At 34.9% G+C, this 22,368-nt stretch overlaps 1 protein-coding gene across 1 annotated transcript; it reads left to right on the plus strand.

Annotated features, from left to right (window-relative positions):
- Positions 1 to 2,981: 2,981 nt before the first annotated feature.
- On the plus strand, positions 2,982 to 5,484 carry LOC129416757 (tripartite motif-containing protein 16-like protein). Its single transcript, XM_073873500.1, has 7 exons — positions 2,982 to 3,307; positions 3,425 to 3,480; positions 3,626 to 3,719; positions 3,840 to 4,075; positions 4,253 to 4,409; positions 4,508 to 4,567; positions 4,683 to 5,484. The coding sequence occupies exons 1-7, from the start codon at positions 3,037 to 3,039 to the stop codon at positions 5,216 to 5,218; spliced, it is 1,410 nt and encodes a 469-aa protein (XP_073729601.1). The 5' UTR covers positions 2,982 to 3,036; the 3' UTR covers positions 5,219 to 5,484.
- The last annotated feature ends 16,884 nt before the right edge of the window (positions 5,485 to 22,368 follow it).

Genomic DNA, 22,368 nt, shown 5'->3' on the forward strand with positions numbered 1-22,368 from the left:
TTATGTTTAAGATAATGAGAACGAACAGCAGACATCAGTACCCAGACAGCAGATGACACCTGCTCAGAGAAAAGATAAAAAGCTTTTACTAAGGCGGTATGCTTTTAAAAAGTTCAACAATATCTAAAGAGTGCATATTAGTATATTTAAAGGCACAGACAGGTATACACTCTCTAGGCCTACCTGAATAATAAATAGTGTATTAACACCTTTGTAAACTATAGTGACAGCTTTGGAGTGCAACCTCTCATTAATAAGTTAATTGTGCAGCTGGTTTACATTTCTACATGAAACTTACATTGTATCATGCTTAAATATGATAATTATAATGTTTTACAGAACTAGGTATAGCTACGTTAAAGGTAAAAAGTTAAAAACGCAAGGAACTAATCACATAGCCTAGAGATTTAAATTAAGCTTAGTAAACCAAATTTAAACAAAATAGTTATCTTAACAATTCTACTTGTTCGTATTACAATTATGTGGAAAGTTTGAAACTGATTAACGTAATGTTCTTAAGTTTGTCTTACAGATTTGAATAACGCATCGCTGTATGCGCGATTTGGACCTGCGCTTTTTATGTGCGTGTGTCTGCGCGCCGGGGCGCGTTTCCAACCCTATATTGCGAAATTACGTACCTATAGGCACGCTGTTGTTTGGGCAGAGTTAGACATCACCTTGGCTTGTTTAAATGAGTATCATTTTTTATCAATTAGTTGCAGTCAGTAAAAAAAATCCCTCTGAAAGTCCCAATCGTCTTGTCAGGTAGTGCCTGTTGATCAAATCCACCTTACTGTTTCCACAAACCAATCGACTGCTGCAACTGTAAATACAATCTGAAAGCATTTAATGACAGTTGTCGTGAGATATAAAGAGACTGGTTGAGAGACGCGCGCGATGTACGCCTGTGTGTGCGCGCGTTTCGGACCCATATGCGCTTTTAACCTTAGCACGTAAAGTAAAGAAGTTGCATTAGTACTTCAGAGGTAGGATACATATTGGTAGAGTCATGTATACAGTACAGTGGGGGTTAAAGGTGGTCTTCTGATGGTCAGTTTGAATGTATTATATTTAAGACATAGGCTACTTTTGGCCAAATACATTTCTTTTTTCCGTATGAGGAAATTACACAGCAATTTTAGTGTACTGATTGATTAATTAACAGTAAACGATTATGTGTAAACAGGAACTAATAAAATAAATCAGTCCTGTCAATTCTTTACATGCCTTTAATGGAAGGATGGCCTTCTTAGAATGAATTTGTCTAATATGATTTCATTAGGACAATTGTATGAATATATAAACAACGCCTCTTTGAATAGAAATATTTAAAAATATTGCCATCGTCTTTTGTTCTTCTCACCTTTCTTTTCAAATATGTATAAAGAAAGGCACTATTCCTGTAACCATATACCTGTACAATAGTTCAAGGCAAGGCAAGCACTATTATGGTATCTATAAATATATCTGCCAGCCTCAGATAAAATGAGCAACCGCATACATTTTTCTAAACATATGTATATTTTATACAAATTAAACATTGTATTTAATAAACAATATCATGATGTGTAGCTAAGTAATCTAATTACACACCTTATTATTTTAATGTAATAAGCTTGATTTCTTACACTTGATTTCTTATACAAATTGCAACAATTTCATGTTTATTTAGGGAGGATATATCATCAGTAGCCTGTATAATCAGTAATATAATCTTAAATGATTAACTTAACCTGATGACCTGCTGATGTTACTTAATGTGGAAATGTACACTATGTAATTGTTAGTTAGTAAACAACTTTTATGTTTAGTGAGAACGAACAGCAGACATCAGTACCCAGACAGCAGATGACACCTGTTGTCTGAGTATGTGTGAAATGACACCTGCACACTCTCAGAGAAAACATAAAAAGCTTTTACTGGGGCGGTATGCTTTTAAAAAGTTCAGCAATACCTAAAAAGTGCATATTAGTTAAAGGCACAGACTGGTACCAAACACTTTTATGTACCTAAATAGTATCAACACCTTTGTAAAGTCGCAGTGACAGCTTTATTCTGGGAGTGCAACATCTCATTATTTCATACAGTAAGTTAATTGTGCAGCTGGTTTACATTCCAGTAAAAAAAATTCCCTCTAAAAGTCCCAATCGTCTCGTCAGGAAGAGCTTCTGATCAAATCAACCTTACTGTTTCTATAAAATAACTCGACTGCTGTAACTGTAAATACAGTAGAATGCATTAATGGCAGCTGTCGTGAGTTATAAATAGAATGGTGGAGAGCATTGTGCGTGTTTCAGACACGTGCACGCTTTTATAAAGTAGTTACATTAGTACTTCAGAGGTACATATTAGTACCAAATTGTTTGTAAATTGTGTATTGTGTTATGTTTGTTTTTATGAACCCAAAACATCAATTTCATGAATATTCATGTTTGCTTCTCCCAGCCCCTACTGAAAAATCCAGCAAAGACCAGCATAAGCTGGTAGCTGGTTTTAGATGGTTTAAATTGGCAGTAGCTAAGGCCAGCTAGATCAGCTTAAGAAGTGACCAAAACACAGCTAGACCACCTTGCAATACCAGCTAAAACCAAGCTGGGATACCAGCTAAAACCAGCTCACCAGCTTATGCTGGTCTTAGCTGGATCAGTAAGGGTGTCACAGACAATCTAAGACATCACACCACCACATATATATATTATATTAGTACATCATGTAGTTTCCTGTCCAAAGGCGACATCCGCTTAATGACCTCACTGAGTTTTAGCTGTAGGCCTATTAGTTCCCAGATGAATGTTGTATATATTGCATGATATTGCAATATGCAGTTAGTCTGTCTGTGTATAGCACATCTTGTGCAATAAACTGTATGCCTTTGTGTGTGTGCAGTGTACCAAACAATGTGAGTCATACAGAACAAATAGTCTGACGATGCTGCCATATGAAAAACCTGTTGTTCAAGCACGTACCCAGTGAGGTATATAACCCGTTCACTCAGTCCGTACTTCACACAACTCTCTCTCTCTTCTCTCATGTAAAATGGCAGACACCAGTATTTTATGGGCTGAGGAGCAGTTCAGATGCTCCATCTGTCTTGATCTACTCAAGGATCCAGTGACCATACCATGTGGACACAATTACTGTATGAGATGTATTGGATGCTATTGGAATCACGATGAACAGAGAGGAGCTTACAGATGCCCACAGTGCAGAAAGAGCTTCGCTTCAAGACCTGTTTTATTTACAAATGTATTGCTGGCTGAAATGGTGCAGAAACTGAAGAAGATCACAAATCAAGATGAGAATTCAGGTAAGAAATACAATTTGATTTATGACACTGGATGACTTCAGGAGATGATTTATCATCAACACAATACGTTTCTGGAGGTTTACTGACTGACTAATCGATAATGTATTTGTGTGACAGATGAACACAGAAATCATCACACTGTACCAGCCGTGGCAAAAATGACCAAGATACAGGTATAAAGTTACACTTTACATATTTTAAATTTATATTCAGTATTATGCATATATTTCTGTGAATGTTACACATACTTCATTAAATCAGTCATTAAAAACAACACTGAATGCATAGATTTCTAAGGTTTGTTTTGATCTCCAACAGGGTCATTTGGGGCAAATGCAAAAAAACTGTCAGCAGAAGATTCAACAGCGAGAGCGAGAACTTGAGAAGCTAAAAGAAGCTGTGGAGTCACATAAGTTGAGTGTTGAGAAGAAGTGAATGCATGAGACTCAGTTAAGATGGATAAAAGTGTGTCTGTCAAATGCGTAAATGTACAGTAGATGTGAATGAATAAATATTTTGTCTGTGTCGTGACAGCGTTCTGCACAGACATCAGTGGAGAAGAGTGAGAAGATCTTTACTGAACTCATCTCATGCATTGAGAGAAGTCACTTTGAGGTGACACAGCTGATCAGAGATCAGGAAAAGACTGCTGTCAGTCAAGCTGAAGGTCTCTTGAAACAGCTGGAGCAGGAGATTAAAGATCTGAGGAGGAGAAAAGCCGAGCTGGTGAAGCTTTCACAAAATCAGGATCAAAATTATGTCCTCCAGGTAAGAAACTTCAGAAACAAGACAAACGTCTTTAATATTTCCCTCAGCTGTGTGTGCATGCATCACTGTTTTAAGCAAAACCCTGGTAATCCACCCTGCATTGTGCTGACAGATGAACAACACTCATGTTTGTTAGATGTTTTGTAAAGGAATTTGAACTTTTGTTTGTTTGTGTAGAGCTGCAAGTCTCTTTCTGTCTCTGGATCTTCAAAATTACCCAGAATCGATGTCAGTCCTCTCCTCTCTTTTGATGATGTTGACAAATCTCTTAATAAACTCAGAGACAAACTGCAAAGTTTCTGTAGAGAGGAAATCAAAATGATATCTAGTACAGGTACATTGTTTCACAATCATTTATTGATTCAATATAATATCGGTTTAATTTTTTCTTGACATGGATTTAACACGCCAGATGTCTTTTTGTTTTCATAGTGATAAAATGTCAAATCATTTCCAGTCCACTAGATGAAAACCGAGAGGATTTTCTCAAACGTAAGTTCAAAACAAACAGATTATGATCAACATGGAGATGAGTTATTGATCTCAGTAAAGTGTTACATTAATTCTCACACATACAGTAATAATATTATATGTTTATCTTCACCAGATTTCCGTCAGTTTACTCTGGATCTAAACACAGTAAATAAAAACTTTCGTCTGTCTGAAGGGAACAGAGCGATTACAGACACGGACACCACCTATAAATATCCTGAACATCCCGACAGATTTCATGGTTGGAAGCAAGTGTTGTGTAAAGAGAGCGTGAGCGATCACTGTTACTGTGAAGTTGAATTGACTCGGAGTAATGCCGTGTCTATATCAGTGTCATATAAGAGCATCGGTCGAAAGGGAATGGATGATGAATGCAGATTTGGATATAATGATCAGTCCTGGAGATTATTCTGCTCTCCTTCCAGATTCTCATTCTGTCATAATAAAAAAGTCACAGATCTTCCAGTAATAAGCAACTGTTGTAGAATAGGAGTGGATGTAGATCACAGCGCAGGCGTCTTGTCTTTCTACAATGTCTCTGATACAATGACACTCATTCACAGAGTCCAAACTACATTCACTAAACCTCTCTATCTAGGACTTGGATTAAGCATGAACTCAACAGTTAAACTGGCGTCTTTAACCATTTAAAAGGTATAGAGATCATGTAAATAATGTTGGCATAAATGTCTAAATAATGTAGATGTAAATGCAATATGATGAGTCTTAGTCATATTTACAAATATGTAACATATTCAGTGTTACGCACACTTCTTATCATTTCAAATACAGCATACAGATAATCCGCATATTGTGGAATTGAATTAATAATGCTGCAAAATGTACAGGATTTACACTTTAATAGTTTATTTTTGATGTACATAAAATTGTAAATAAATAAATGTAAATGCAACATATATTTTTTCTTCTGGCTTTTTTATTTGCCCACACATAACTGAGTACAAGAACAACTTAAACCATCACTATATTCTCATGATTTGTTATTGTTATTATGTTTGTCTTAACTGGCATTGTCCCACTGACAGAAAAACAACATATAAAGATGTATTACTCAACATTAGTTAATACGTTGCTAACATGAACTTGCAATTAACAATATAGTTTATCAGCATATATTACCACAGGTATCAGTTGTAATAGTAAGGCTTAATAATAACAATAAGTTAATTTTTAAAGTATTCTTGGCATGATCTTACCTTAGCCACATACAAAGCAAGCCAGGACTGCCTGTGGTTGCTGGCATCACTGTTGTCAGTGCCAGTAATCCCTTTGTCAAACAAGTTGTTTTGCCAGTCATATGATCACAGACCTGGAGCCTCATTTATAAAATGCAGTAGAAACCAACCTAAATTTGATCTCAGGATCATTTCTCAACATTGCATACAGTACGTGTGATTCATAAAACAAACGTGAAATCTATAAATGGTCTTAAAATTTAAACAATGCCTTATTAATGTCATTGACACATAAAAAAGCACCCGTCAATGTTTAAATCCTTTACGAGCAGCAATACTTATATTCCTAAAATATTCTCGTATATTTTCTGCAGCAAGTATGATAGTTTTTGTTGGGTCATACACTGTAATAATATTATACTAGGCCTATTGTTTTTACACAAGGATATGATGAAACTCATTAAACCTTCCTTTTCTCAGCCAACTTTGAAATTTCTTAGTTGACTTTCATTTCCTCAGTTAACTTTCGTTTCATAATTAAAAGAGCCCATGTGATCCTGCGACTATGCCAGGATTGTTCTAGCCACAATTATTATTAAAAAAAGTCTAAGACAACCGATAAACAAGAGTATGTCATTTTAAATTTGAGGAGAAGTCCAGCTGTACTTCGCTGCATTAACATAGCTGTGCTAGGTAGGCCAAAGACCAAGAGAACCAATAAGCAGAATACATCATTTTAGGGCTGTCAAAAGATTAATCGCGATCAATCGCATCCAACACAAAAGCCTGTGTTTTTAGCATATGTGTGTGTACTGTGTATAAACATCATGCATATACAAACACACACACATTCATGTATATATTTAAGGAATATTTGCATTTAAATACTGTATATACATTTCTATAATTTATATTATATATAAATATAAATATTTTATATATAAATATAAAAAAAAATCTTAAATATATACATGATTGGGTGTGTTTCTATATATAAACAATAATCATACACAGTACACACACATGTCATGTAAACACAAACTTTTATTTTGGATGCGATTAATCGCGATTAATCTTTTGACAGCCCTATTTTAGATATGAGAAAGCTGCACAGAGTTTAGCTCCAACCTTAATCAAACAGTGATCATGAAGACATTAGGTGTGTTCGACATCGGCTGCGGCTGGATGTCACCAATTGGCGAGATTAGCCGCGTGCAGGCGAGGAGGAGCTGAAAACGGCAATGCGTCCGCTGACGCTTTGGGGAACTTCTCCCTCCTCCGGTTTCTCTAAAGCTTTTATTGAAAAACGCCAGTGTACTGGCCAACAGTGTTGGTCAAGTTACTTGGAAATAGTAGTTACTGATTACTGATTACTTCCCTAAGAAAGAAATCCCGTTACTTTAGTGATTACTTATTTTCAAAAGTAATTAGTTACTTTACTAGTTACTTTACTAATTACTTTTCAAAAACATGATGCACAACCTGAATATGCTACAGTAAAAAGCAACAGGGCCCGGTTGCATAAAGCACCTTAAGGGCGCAGTCACACCAAAAGCGCTTTAAACGCTTGCAAACGCAAGGCGCGACGCACTGCCTTTTTTAAAAAAGAGCAGTGTGGCGCGGCTTTTCATATTGCTAAGCAACCACCGAGTCAGCTGTCTTGTCAATCAAATATTGAAGCGTGAGCGCTCTTTTGCTGTTAACTGTCATATTAGCAGAAACTTTAAAAAGAGGACGCTTGCTCTGACCTTGTTTGAGGGTGAGAGGTGCACAAACACGCAGGAGAGAGTGAGCGAGTGGAGTCCGGTTCCTCAAAGCAACTGTAAACTTCCCTCACCACAACGTAAGGCCCGCCTCTCCCCTCATTCGATTGGACAATGGAAGACGCGAATGACGTCAGGCGCTTCTCCGCTCTCAGCGCTCCTTCAAAAACGCGTGCGCGGCAGGCGGCAGAAAACCACAAGGCGCTCGGCGCGCATAAACAGCGCGCAAACGCGCCCTGCCCATAGAATATCATTCAAAAAAGGCGCCTGCAACTGCCATAAACGCTTTTGGTGTGACTGGCCCCTAAGTGTATTTTTCCCTTAAAGGAATAGTCTACTCATTTTCAATATTAAACTATGTTATTACCTTAACTAAGAACTGTTGATACTTCCCTCTATCATCTGTGTGCGTGCACGTAAGCGCTGGAGCGCGCTGCGACGCTTCGATAGCATTTAGCTTAGCCCCATTCATTCAATTGTACCATTTAGAGATAAAGTTAGAAGTGACCAAACACATCAACGTTTTTCCTATTTAACTTCCTATGTAGTTATACAAGCAAGTTTGGTGGTACAAAATAAAACGTAGCGCTTTTCTAAGCGGATTTAAAAGAGGAGCTACATTTTATGGCATAATAGCACTTTTGGGAGTACTTCGACTCGGCGCAGTAACACCCTCCCTCTCCCATTATGAGAGTGAGAAGGGGAGCGGACTTTTAAGGCGAGTCGAAGTACTCCCAAAAGTGCTATTACGCCATAAAATATAGTTCCTCTTTTAAATCCGCTTAGAAAAGCGCTACGTTTTATTTTGTACCACCAAACTTGCTCGTATAACTACTCGTCTTAAATAGGAAAAATGTTGATGTGTTTGGTCATTTCTGGCTTTGTCTCTGATTGGTACCATTGAGTGAATGGGGCTGGGCTGGGTGCTGTCGAGGCGTCGCGGCGCGCTCCGGCGCTTGCGTGCACGCGCACGGGTGGTGGAGGGATGTGTCAGCAATTCTTGGTTGAGGTGGTGACATGTTTTGGTGTTGAAAATGAGTGGACTATTCCTTTAAGTTCACCCTTATGTTTCATTTAAACTTAAGGGTGATGCAAAAAACGTAAGTTTTTTCTGTTGCATCTCCATGGCAACAATAGTATTTTATAACAACAAATCTGGGTCGCTGTCGTGAAACATTTAACGATTACCCTTACCTAAGAGAACCATTTAAGGGATGATACTGTATGCAACACCCTTAAATTATTCTCTTACAGTAGGTAAGGGGAATTTATCCCTTAAGTGTCATACTTAAGGGAAAAACTTAAGGTGCTTTATGTGCATATTCCATCATCTAAAATTGAATCAAATGAAATGTTTTAACCTCTCGACGCGCACTAATTCGTAGGCGTGATGGCGTAATTTTTTTTAAGGCTGCTAACAATATCTATATAGCCTACTGTCTACAAACATTAATAATATTAATATCAACATTACTATTCATCGTTTAAAAGGTCTACGGGTTTAGCATCAGTGTATGGTCTCTGTTTTGAGATACAATGTAGTATTTTGTTACAGAAGTCCAGATGACAACATGCCAAATATAAACGGGACTTCTTACCTTGGTGTTAATATAACGATCGCGAGTCGAATCCAGTCTGTTTCAGATGTGTGAATAACCAATGAAATCAGTCTAATAGAATTCATCAAATGACCATTTTTGTCCACAAATGCGTATAATCCATGAGATATATTATAGTCTGTTGTTTTACATCAGATTTTGTGTGAACGTGTATGAGATGGAGCCGCAGCGGTCATGTCAGCTGGGGGTTCAGGGATTTTTTCAGTAAGTTTCACATTCCTGTGCTGGCTTGCTAGGTGTTTGCTCAGATTTGAGGTGGACTTTTTCGCTGTGGATAAAAGTAAAGTCTGCTGAGCAAGTTAGTTTAACTACAGGTGATGTTTAATTTCATTAGTTTATTGGCTCTATCTCTTTATCACCCCTTTAAATACTGAGATTTATCTGTGCTAGGAAGGAAGTAAAACACATGAAAACACATCTTGTCCAGCAAGCTTTATATCATAAATATGTATGTATTGTTTTTGTAAGTGAACAAAGATGTCTTTTGTTTTATTTGTTTTGTTTCAGTTTCTAATTATCAGTCAAACCTCATTATGTGTCAGTCAACAAATAGATCAATAAATCCTTTACTGTTACACCTTCTCACAGGTATTTTGTTGCTCTGTGTGAACAAAGAATAGGATAATAGATTTACTGTTACGCCTTTAATGTATACGGAAGTGTATCTTGATGTGTAAAAATAGTTTGTTTACATCTTCTCATCAAAGCTGTTCAAAGCAATTTCCCCTAAACAAAAATTTCCCCTAAACCCAAATTTTCCCCTATTTAAACTTGTTTTTAATGAGTTATCGCAATTCACCACTAGTCAACATACAAAACAGTGAGTCGACTTTCTTCTTGAGATTAATTCATACCAATTCAATTAAACCTTAAAATGTAAGGCAGCAGAAAATAAAAATCAGTGTGTGTCTGCATTTCCCCACCACAGTTCAGTACTTTAGATCAAAATCATACAATATGATGTTATTGTGTCAAGTGCATTAGTGAATCATCTTATAAAACAATAATTAAATGAACAATACATGTGTATATGCAAATGTCATTGGGGAAACTTAATGTAATTGAGCAGGATTGTTGTGTGAATGTGAGTCATTGTTATCAAGACAAAATAAAGAGCTCATTCTGCTTTAGGTCTATACAACTGCATTGTAAAAAAAAATTTTGGTTTAATCAACTCAAATTCACAAGTCATTTCAACGTATTTATCTTGAAGAGATTAGTTGCTACAAAGCATTAAATTATGTTGACTTATTTCAACTATATAAGTTATAACAACTTAACTTTAGTCAAGATAAATAATAGTAAGTAAAAAGTTTTTTACAGTGTGAGAAAAAAGCACAGGCTACATTTGATCAATATTATCATTAAATAAAACTGTATTGCATATTAATAGACACTTTAAGGATATACATAATGTGAAATGACGTTTGGGTACTTTTGGTTAATCATCTAAAAACATTAAATCATGTTTGTTTTTGTTACTTCATCTTTTCTGTATATATTGTGAGTTTAAAAATGCTGGTTTATTTTTAACCCAGCTTTGGGTCAAAAAGGGACAAGCCCAGCAGTAACCCAGAAAATGTTTATATTTGACCTATCAATGGGTTGAAACAACCCAGCGTGTTATATGTGTTTTAAACAGATAGAAGCCCCCCTAAGCTATACCATTATCAGATAAAAATGAAAAAGCTTGCAGTTAAATCAATGAACAAATGTACACATATCTGTATCTATTGAATTAGGACATTTGTGTACAGTCTCAGTGACAGCTTTTATTCTGAAAGTGAAATGTGTCATTATTGTATACAATAAGTTCATTGTGCAACTGGTCAAAGAACAACTGGTTAACATTCCTGCGTTGAGCACACATTGTGCCATTCTGAAATATGAGAAAAATGACGTATTAACATACTAAGCAATGGTACACTCACTGTTAAAGGTAAAAGTTCACTAAGCAAACACATAGAAACCTTTTGTAACTTATTTAGGTTGAGCTAAGTAAACAGAACTCAAAATAGTTATCTTAACAACTCTACTTGTTCATATTACTAGAAAAACTGATTGACTTAAAGGGACATTCCACTTTTTTAAAATATGCTCATTTTCCAGCTCCCCTGTCATTGAAAGTAACTAAGGGGACTATTTTCGGCTGTTGCATAATATCAAGTTCTTGATTATTACACCAGAATGATAGTATAGTTCCTGGCCGTGTCTGCCTGGAAAGTCACAACTTTGAATTTTCCGTCGGTCTTGGTACACGATGTAACTACAGAAGAGTCAAGTTTTAAATAGCGCAATGCATTAAAAATATACCAATAAAAATATTGGTTATTTTTTAGCGCAATGCTAATGGTCTAATCAGATTCAATGGGTTATGCTAAGCAATGCTAAAACTGGTAGCGCCAGACCTGGAGATCAGCTGAATTGACTTCAAAACGGTAAGAATCAAATGTTTAACTCTAGGGGAGCTGGAAAATATTTTCAAAAAAGTGGAATGTCCCTTTAAATTTATCAACTAGCCATCACTTAAAATTGCACATAAACACTTTGCACTGACATATTCTTACATATATCAGGGCCATTGCTTTAAATTAAGACAGCTCAAACATGCATTTTAGTCTGGGACTACCCTGTCAGGAAAACAGCACCAAGCTGACAAACCTTAATAAACAATGTAAATATTTTCATTAAGTATAATTAAGTAGTGGTGACTCAGAAGTGTTACTTAGGTTAAAATGTTAATAAGTTGACTGAATAAACACACTCCTTTTTACACTGTAAAAAGTTAAAGGTGAACCTTAAAAAAAACACTTCAGTTGTTAGCCCCTAAACTTGCTAACTTGCTAAACAGCTAACTTGGTGTTCATATTGTACTTGAAAATCTGATAACACAAGGCTTTATGACTGACTTCTCCACAAAGACACATCAAACTGCATATTTGACATGCACTGATAAGATGACATCATTATTGTAAAAGCAGACACTGTACACAGACGTGACAAAACAACATTATTAAGATTAAAAGATAAATGTGTCATCAGTTTTTATTCTTTGACCAAGCATAAAAAATCCCAAAATTCAGGTGCAAGGGCTTACGGGTACTCCTCACAGCAATTTTTATGAATACTTTTTAAATTCTTTGCACTTGAATTTAATGGATATAAAAAGTTTAATAAACTAAATGCAATTTTTTTTTTCAAACATTTGGGTTTAAAGTGTTATATCTGTTTAATTTTTAATTCATGACTGAAAATTTCTTCTTCTTCTGCAGATATTGCTGTCACCGGCTGACAGATATAAAACACCACTTATAAAACGGTTAGTTCCAATCCTTGATTCTGATTGGTCAATAGGTGTGCTTTATTCACGATAAAACACTGCTATGACCGCTTCACCCAACGGTTCTATTTAATATCACTGCGCCCTTAGCAACACCCTTAGCAACACATAAACATATAATGAGACAAAGTCTGAGAACAGTTTGTTGTTTTTATTTGAGCTTTCATGTTGTTGTTTGCAGTCAGGGACTATTTTTTCTAGCGGAAGGAATGCTTTTATTGATTTAACTTCATGAAAGTTGCACTAATATTTTTTTTACTTTAATATTGTGTGGTAACCGTTTTATAAAAGCAATAAGGTACTCGAGGCAAGTGCTGTATCGTGAATAAGCAACGGCCGAAGGGGTTGCAGGCACTCCGCTTCGCGTCGTGCCTAACAACGCCCTTCAGCCGTTACTTATTCACGATACAGCACAGCCTCTCGTACCTTATTGCTTACATATATACTTAATAATGCAAAGCTTAATGCCTTCACATGAGCCTCATGTAAGAAACTTCATTCCTCTTGATTATTCAGTTGACTGTTCAGTAATTAAAAACATCTAAAACATGCCCAACAGAAAAAAACTTGTTTCACAGTCACACACTTGTGAGGTATATAACACGTTTATTCAGTCTGTACTTCACACAAGTCTGAGCTTTTCATAAAAATAAGAACATTAAGCTCTCGTCTAGCGAATCCAATGCTCTAAATGGTCATTAAACATCTAAAATGATCTTTATCTGCACGTTTTCTGTGAGGTACCGTCCCAAATCCATATAAAGCAAAGATGCGTCTTCTTTCACTTTTTAGTTTCGTTTTTAAAGCATTCAGAAATTACAGAAAATAGACTGCAGGACTTTCTTGATGTTAAAATAATTATTAAGAGAGATAAAGTTCGGGATCTGATTGATGTTAAAAGAGTTATTAAGAGTGACAAGGCTCAAAAGCGATGCCTGACGCAGACGTCTGAAGCGCATGCACACAAACACGTAAGTGCGCGACCCACATATATATAGACATCTTACACAAAATTACAGTTTTAAAAATATCTGTTTTGACAAGAATTCACACAGTTAAGACTTATAATCTGTTATATCTGAAGTGAATGTTTGGTTAACTGTTAAAGAAAAGTATCTGTTGTGTCATTATATTAAACCCTTGCATTATCCTACAGTCTTAAAGTGGTCTGTCTCAATGTCAAAATTAAACAATAAAAGAAAAACATATATTTAACATATATTGATATTGTTTTTGCTTTGCGTAAACAGGTGTAGTGTTTTCATGCTTTGTCAGATTCCAACAATTGTTCCAATTGTTTTGAAGTTTTTTAATAGAGAATGTTAAAATATAAATGACACATTTTTGAAAATTTGCTCATCCCAACTCAATTTGCCAGCACAGGTCACAAATGATGCAGCAGCAAACAGAAATGGAGAAAGAACAAGGTCTTCTAAAGGCAAAAACATTTATAAAACTATGGCTGATGGTTCTGTTGAAAATGTAAACAGGCTGTTATAGACATACATTTGCATATAGCATATATATTATCTAAATCCATGCTGATTAGAGCATTAAAAACTTGAAAAGTGTTACAGTTAGGTAAATTTAGAACAGATAAAAATGTGTGATTAATTTGCGATTAATCGCGAGTTAACTCATGAAATCATGCGATTAATCGCGATTAAATATTTTAATCTATTGACAGCCCTAATATTCGGGTATATTTTCTGCAGCAAGTATGGTTTTTGTTGGGTATATTACTGATCACACTGTATTAATATTATACTAAGCCTATTGTTTCTACACAAGGTTATGATGAAACTCAGTTAAACTTTCTTTTCTCAGCCAACTTTTAGATTTCTTAGTTGACTTTCATTTCCTCAGTTAACTTTCGTTTCATAATTAAAAGAGCCCATGTGATCCTGCGACTATGCCAGGATTGTTCTAGCCACAATTATTATAAAAAAGTCTAAGACAACTGATAAACAAGAGTATGTCATTTTAGATTTGAGGAGAAGTCCAGCTGCTACATTAACAATAAGACCAAGAGAACCAATAAGCAGAATACATCATTTTAGATATGAGAAAGCTGCACAGAGTTTAGTTTCAACCTTAATCAAACAGTGATCATGAAAACATTGATTAACTTGCTCAGGTTATTCATTTGTTTGATTAAGGTTAAAGCTAAACTCTGCAAGGATAAATGTGAAGAACACTGTTTTAAAGGATCAGTCTGTCTGGCTCTCTCTCTCTCAAGCGGTTTTTTTTCTCACAAGGAATTTTTTCCCACAGGGTTTTTCTTCTAGGAGTTTTTTTAACCCCTAAAGGGGTCAGCTGACATTAGCTTAACTTAGAACTTAGAAAAGGTCTAAGAAATTACCTCAGGTAATACTAATCCAGTGCGAATAGACCTTTTGCGAGTCAACGTCACAGTTACGTCACGCGCGCAATGTGGTGGCAGAAAAACAGACTGGATTGATGAAATCATCTGAAAATCTTTTAATAATTAGAATAGAAAATAGTTAGAGAAGATATTCGGTGTTCTGTCGCAGTCTGTTCCCTCTATGTGTCTCTTATAGCGTTTTTATCACGTTACGTTTATAATTTATTTAGAAAGATTAAAGATTTGAATTAGTTCATAATATCAATTATATTACTATTTATTAAAGTTTTCGTAATTTTTTTTCGTTTTCTATTACTTCTTTTTACCTTCTATCTTAGCCTATGTCTTCTACCTGTTTGTTCTAAATTATGATGTTTACTAATAAATATATATACACAGCACACACACACACACACACACACACACACACACGATGTAAAGTGTTAATAATATATACTGTAAACAGACCTATACAAATTAATTTGCATGTAAACATAATAGTTGTAGAACAAACACGTAGGCTAAAAATATAAGGAAGAAATTGAAAACAGAAAATTATGAAATATTTAATGAATGATATACAGAATACATGCACACATATCAGTACACTGTTAAACCTTACCAGGCTTTTTAGGAGTAAATTACTGGCAACACTGTTGCCAGCTAGTTACTGTACAGCATCTGTAACGGTGACTTACTGGCAACAGTGTTGCCAGTATAGTACTGTGTCTATGACAATACAGTGAATAACTGGCAACAGTGTTGCCAGTAATTTACTGTCTCTGTACCATTACGGTGTCTTACTGGCAACAGGGTTGCCAGTTTTATACTGTAGGTTAGGAATTACAGTTAATAACTGGCAGCAGTGATTTCAGTTAATTACTGTACAGTACCACATGCTTCAGGTAGAATACTGTATAGTATATAAAATGCTGTACTCATTGTGTTACTCTAAAACTTTTGAAAGATTCTTTTTTTATGTTACTTTATTAAAAAGGGAGAAAGAACCCCAAAATATTTAGACAAATACACTTTATTAATGTGGCAATAGATGTCAGGATCAGAGGACGGATGAACCCAATCGCAGACAAAGTCGGGGAAAACTAGTGATGGTCGTTTTCGAAGCACTGCTTCATGAGGCTTCGAAACATTTACGAATCTTTTGTTTCGAATCAGTGGTTCGGAGCGTGTTTCAAACTGGCCAAAGTCACGTGATTTTAGCAAACGAGGTTTCATTACGTCATACCTGTTTCGAAACGTTTCGAAAATCCGATGGTTCACCACTAGGGGGAGTTGATCACATGAGCAGTGTCTTATATGTTTCGGTGAACTCGGGTCAGTTTTATAATAAAAGTTCATAAAACATTTATCCTTCTGACTAATAACGCTGCCATTTTGTCTATTTATTGTTTATAGACAGATTTAATGACAAAAATGTGCATAATTAAAAGGGTAGTTAGTTTTAATGATTTGTTTGCCCTAAATAAAACTAAAAACACATAATACACTTTTAACTATGTCTTAAGTTAAATAATTTTTTAAACATATTTTAATAAAAATCTTGCTATTATTTTGTAAAAAAAAAGTGTAAAATGTTTGGCCATATCTGCTTTACACTATTTTGACCAGCAGGGGTAGCCAGCGTGTGTGATGTTTCGAACTGCTTCGCAAAACTGAACCAATTTTCGAAGCAATTGGTTCAATTGATTCGAAGCTTCGAAAAGCTTCGTTTCTCCCATCACTAGGGAAAACAGAAAACACTTTATTTACCAACATATAACAAAACCCACGAGGGTGTACATGACATGAAACACTGTAAGCAGATAGATAATACTAAACTTGACAAGATAACTCGGCTAGATAACCACATGAACACGAGAACAAAACAAAACGAACCTGCACAGAACTAAGGACACAATGACATTATATAGAAAAAAACCAAACAAGATAACGAGGGGGAACAGGTGATGGGAGAAAACCAATGATTACTAATAAGCAGGAGAACGAGGGGGTGGGGACAAGAGACAAGACACCGAAGGAACATGACCCAATAAACAAGGCATGAACCTCCACATTGATAGAGCATTGGACTGCCAGAACTCCAAACTGCCATCATAACTAGATATAAATACAAAACAAGACTCCTTGGCAGGATCCTGACAATAGATAAATACATAGCACAAGGAATCACAAAATTAAACTAAACAGAACAAATTTTCTGTAGAATTGGCAAAATAAGATAAGATAACAAAAAGCAATAATATAAACAAAAACACTGCCACTGCATGACAGTTAAACCAAAACTAACAAAATCATACTCCAAAACAATGCAATCAAATAACATTCAGGTTATTTATTGGTAGTGCGACACATAGCAAAAAAAAAAAAACACATACGGCAAATTGTGTGGTTTACTTTCAGTGTAATAGACAAATTCTTTTAAGACACTCATAAGACAATCATGTCAAATCCCGCCCTCAAAAAAAAAAAAAAAAAAAGATATCCGTTTTAACCCTTTACCCCAACGTTATTCCAAACCTGCAGTTATTCAACAAAATTTTAATTACCTTCTTATAATCGTAACATTCAAGGATTAAAAAAAATGCTTAAAATAAAACGAAGTAGAAACCAGAAATTAAGCTCAGTTTTTTGCACAGGCCTGCTGAGGGGGTAATGGTGCCACATGGTGATCAACAGTAAAAATTACAAATTTTACCTTTTTGCAAAAAGAAAAACCATCATCAATCAAAATGGCTTTGCAATCAAAAAAATGTTGCTATAATGGAAGTCAATGGGGCAAAAATGACCACAAACCATAAATGAGGAAAAAAATCTGATGCTGCACAAAAACTAAAAATTCATCAAAGCCAATGTTTTTTCTAATCGTTGAAATGCCCAAGACTGTGAAAAGGCTTTTTAAAAATCCAGTCCAAAATCACTTTTAGTCATTTTGTGTTTTTTTTCCCAAATACTTGTTTGGGAAGTTCACTTATAAACTTTTTAAAGAGTTACAATCATGGAATTTTTGTAAATATTTGGTAATTTGATCAGTATTGAGGTTGATTAACAGATTAATATTTTTTTTATATTAATCTGATACATTTTTACAACAGTTTCATTTAGTGGCATTTTTTAGCCACGAACAACAGGAAAGGGCAGTGAATTTGAACAATGCACAAGGGTTAACGTTGATAGGAGATGCTAAAAATTTTCTAATCAGGAAGCTATTTGGAACCTTAACTTAAGTGTTTAAGACACTCACAAATATTTTAACAGTTTACTTACTAATTTTCAACTTTAAAACATACAAATCCACTATTATATTGTTCAACACAGCACGAGTAAACAAACAAGATTATCAAGGCAAATTGGTGACACCTGCACCTGTGTATGTGTGTATGTGTGTGTGCCAGTAATTTACCAGATAATATTACAGTTATTTTCCTTAATTGGTGCAAAGAGTAATTTACTGTAGTTTATTATTAGTGCAGCATAACTGCACCTCATATCACAGTAAAATACCTTTCACCGATATTAAAGCTAAATACTGCCAATTTTACAGTTATTTACCCAGAAATCTACAGCAAGGGTTAACAGTGTAGCCAAGCCATTAAAATTTTTAATTTATTTAAAAAATAAACGTAACTTGGTGAAAACGTTATAAGAAACATTACACTTAAGAGAAATATAGGGGAAACAGACTTCTACAGAACACCAGATCCATAAAAATCACAGTTTAATGCTAAAACACTTCACACCGCTATTGCAGAGCTGTCACGTTCTGCCACCAGTTGGGCTCCGCCCACAAAAAACGTCATCTCAGTTTGCAAACACGCAAAAGGTTTATAGACCAGCTGTAAACATACATTTTGTAATTTCCTTTTAAAGATGGAATTCTTTTGAGCATAAAAGCGATTAAAAAGCATTTATTTGTATTCTAGTCAATGTCAAGTCAATGGCAAGTTCCTGAATACTATGACACAAACTATAAAAAAGTCAAATTCACTTCTCAGACCCTGCTGAAAAAAACAGCATCAAACCAGCATGGTAATTATGCTAGTCTATGCTGGTTTGATGCTGGTTTAGCTGGTGTTCACTAGCAAACCAGCACCAAAACACAACATATGCTGGTCTTGCTGGTATGCTGGTTTATTCAGCAGGGGAACTGTTTCTGAAACTGCGTTCTCCCCAAACTGAAATATTAAACACAGTGTTTCGAGTTTTTCTCGTCTGTGTCATGTTGTTTGCACATGTGATATCAGAAAGCAAGGTAATGTGCACGTGACAAAGAGAGAGGTGACACACTGTGTAATGGAGTTACCCCTCCCACTTCTGAATATTTTACTGAGATTTGTAATCCCGTGCAAATTGATCATCAATATTACAGACGTCCTGTGACATTACCCCATCTACCCCCGCTTAACTAATCCTGTTCGAATAGGGTTTAAGCTGCTATACTTTGCTACTTTTGTTGTTCTCTCTGAAACAATTAAACAATTGTAGAAATCGCTATATAAATAAAATTGAATTAAAATTGAATTGCTACAGACAGTTAAGCAAGTTAGCTAAACAACAGGTGATGTTTAATTTCATTCGTTTATTGGCTCTATCTCTTTGTCACCCCTTTAAATACTGAGATTTATCTGTGCTAGGAAGGAAGTAAAACACATGAAAACACATCTTGTCCAGCAAGCTTTATATCATAAAAATGTATGTATTGTTTTTGTAAGTGAACAAAGATGTCTTTTGTTTTATTTGTTTTGTTTCAGTTTCTAATTATCAGTCAAACTTCATTATGTGTCAGTCAACAAATAGATCAATAAATCCTTTACTGTTACACCTTCTCACAGGTATTTTGTTGCTCTGTGTGAACAAAGAATAAAAGATTTACTGTTACGCCTTTAATGTATACGGAAGTATATCTTGATGTGTAAAAATAGTCTGTTTACATCTTCTCATCAAAGCTGTTCAAAGCAATTTCCCCTAAACAAATTTTTCCCTAAACCCAAATTTTCCCCTATATAAATTTGTTTTAATGAGTTATCGCAACTCACCACTAGTCGACATACAAAAAGTGAGTTGACTTTCTTCTTGAGATTAATTTATAACAATTCAATTAAACCTTAAAATGAAAGGCAGCAGAAAATAAAAATCAGTGTAGTGTCTCTGCATTTCCCCACCACAGTTCAGTACTTTCGATAAAAATCATACGATATGATGTTATTGTGTCAAGTGCATCAGTGAATCATCTTACTGGTAGTTGAAAAACAATAAATAAATGAACAATACATGTGTATATGCAAATTTCATTGGGGAAACTTAAGGTAATTAAGCAGGATTGTTGTGTGAGTTTGAGTCATTGTTATCATGACAAAACAAAGAGCTCATTCTGCTTTAGGCCTACAACTGCATTGTAAAAAATACTTGCCTTACATGTTTTGCTTAATCAACTCAAATTCACAAGTCATGTCAACATTTATCTTGAAGAGATTAGTTGCTACAAAGTATTAAATTATTTTGACTTATTTCAACTATATTTTATAAGTTATAACAACTTATCTTTAGTCAAGATAAATAATAGTAAGTAAAAAAGGTTTTTTACAGTGTAAGACAAAAGTACAGGCTACAGTTGATCAATATTATCATTAAATAAAACTTTATTGCATATTATTGGACATTTAAGGATACACAAAATGTGAAATGACGTTTGGGTACTTTTGGTGAATCATCTAAAAACATCAAACCATGTTTGTTTTTGTTACTTCATCTGTTCTGTATATACTGTGTAGAGACTCTAAAAAATGCTGTTTTTTTCAACCCAGCTTTGGGTCAAAAAGGGACAAGTCCAGCAACTGATTTGAAATTAACCCAGAAAATGTTTATATTTGACCCAACAATAAAACAACCCAGCATGTTATATGTGTTTTAAACGGATAATGTTTTGTTCCACGACAATTAATTTGTCTAAAGTCCCCCTAAGACAGCTATACCATTATCAGCTAAAAATGAAATAACATGCAGTTAAATCAATGAACAAATGTACACATATCCAACATCTGTATCTAAATAGTACATATATTGTATTAGGATGTTTGTGAAGTGTACAATCTCAGTAACATCTTTTGTACCTTTATTCTGAAAGTGAAATGTGTCATTATTGTATACAATAAGTTCATTGTGCAACTGGTCAAAGAACAACTGGTTAACATTCCTGCGTTGAGCACACATTGTGCCATTCTGAAATATGAGTAAAATGACGTATTAACACACTCACCAATGGTACACTGTTAAAGGTAAAAAGTTCACTAAGCAAACACATAGAAACTTATTGTAGCTTATTTAGGTTGAGCTAAGTAAACAGAACTCAAAATAGTTTTCTTAACAACTCTACTTGCTCATATTACTAGAAAAACTGATTGACTTAAAGGGACATAATCCACTTTTTTAAATATGCTCATATTCCAGCTCCCCTGCCATTAAGGGGACTATTTTCGGGGCAGTGCTGCAGCCATGTTACTCAGAAAAGTTCTTGATTATTAGAAAATCGCAACTTTTATTTTCCGTCGGTCTTGGTACACGATAACTACAGAAGAGTCAAGTTTTTAATAGGAAAAATATTCAAACTCTTTGGTTATTTTTTAACGCAATGCTAATGGTCTAATCAGATTCAATGGATTGTGCTAAGCTATGCTAAAACTGGTAGCGCCAGACCGGGATATCAGCTGAATGGACTCCAAAACGATAATAATCAAATGTTTAACTCTAGGGGAGCTGGAAAATATTTTCAAAAAAGTGGAATGTCCCTTTAAATGATCAACTAGCAGTCACTTAAAATTGCAAGTTGAATTGTTCAATTTAATTAGCTGATTTTACTAAAGCGTGGAAACCGAATTACTTTAAATTTCTAAGTAAAGCATTGCATTACTTTTTTGGGGCGGTTTCCAGGACAGGGTTTAGATTAATCCAGGACTAGGCCTTAGTTATATTAGGACTTTTATGTAGTTTTTACAAACATACCTTACAAATAAACAATATTGGTGTGCATCTTGACACAAAACAATGGCCCTGATATATGTAAGAATATGGCAGTGCAAAGTGTTTATAAATTAAAACAGCTCAAATATGCATTTTATTCTGGGACTACCCTGTCCGGAAAACCGCAAGCTGACAAACCTTAATAAACTATGTAAATCTATTCATTAAGTATAATTAAGTAGTGGTGAGTCAGAAGTGTTACTATAAGGTTAAACTGTTAAAAAGTTGACAGAATAAACACACTCCTTCAACTTACACTGTAAAAAGTTAAAGGTAAACCTTAAAAAAATTACTTCAGTTGTTAGCCCCTAAACTTGCTAACTTGCTAAACAGCTAACTTAGTCTTCATACACTGTAGTGTACTTGAAAATCTGATAACACAAGGCTTCATGACTGACTTCTCCACAAAAATATGCACTGATACCAATGATGACATCATTATTGTAAAAGCACACACTGTACACAGACGTCACAGGTGTTTTC

The sequence above is a fragment of the Misgurnus anguillicaudatus genome, chromosome 11, assembly GCF_027580225.2.
Source record: "Misgurnus anguillicaudatus chromosome 11, ASM2758022v2, whole genome shotgun sequence".
Lineage (NCBI taxonomy): Eukaryota > Metazoa > Chordata > Actinopteri > Cypriniformes > Cobitidae > Misgurnus > Misgurnus anguillicaudatus.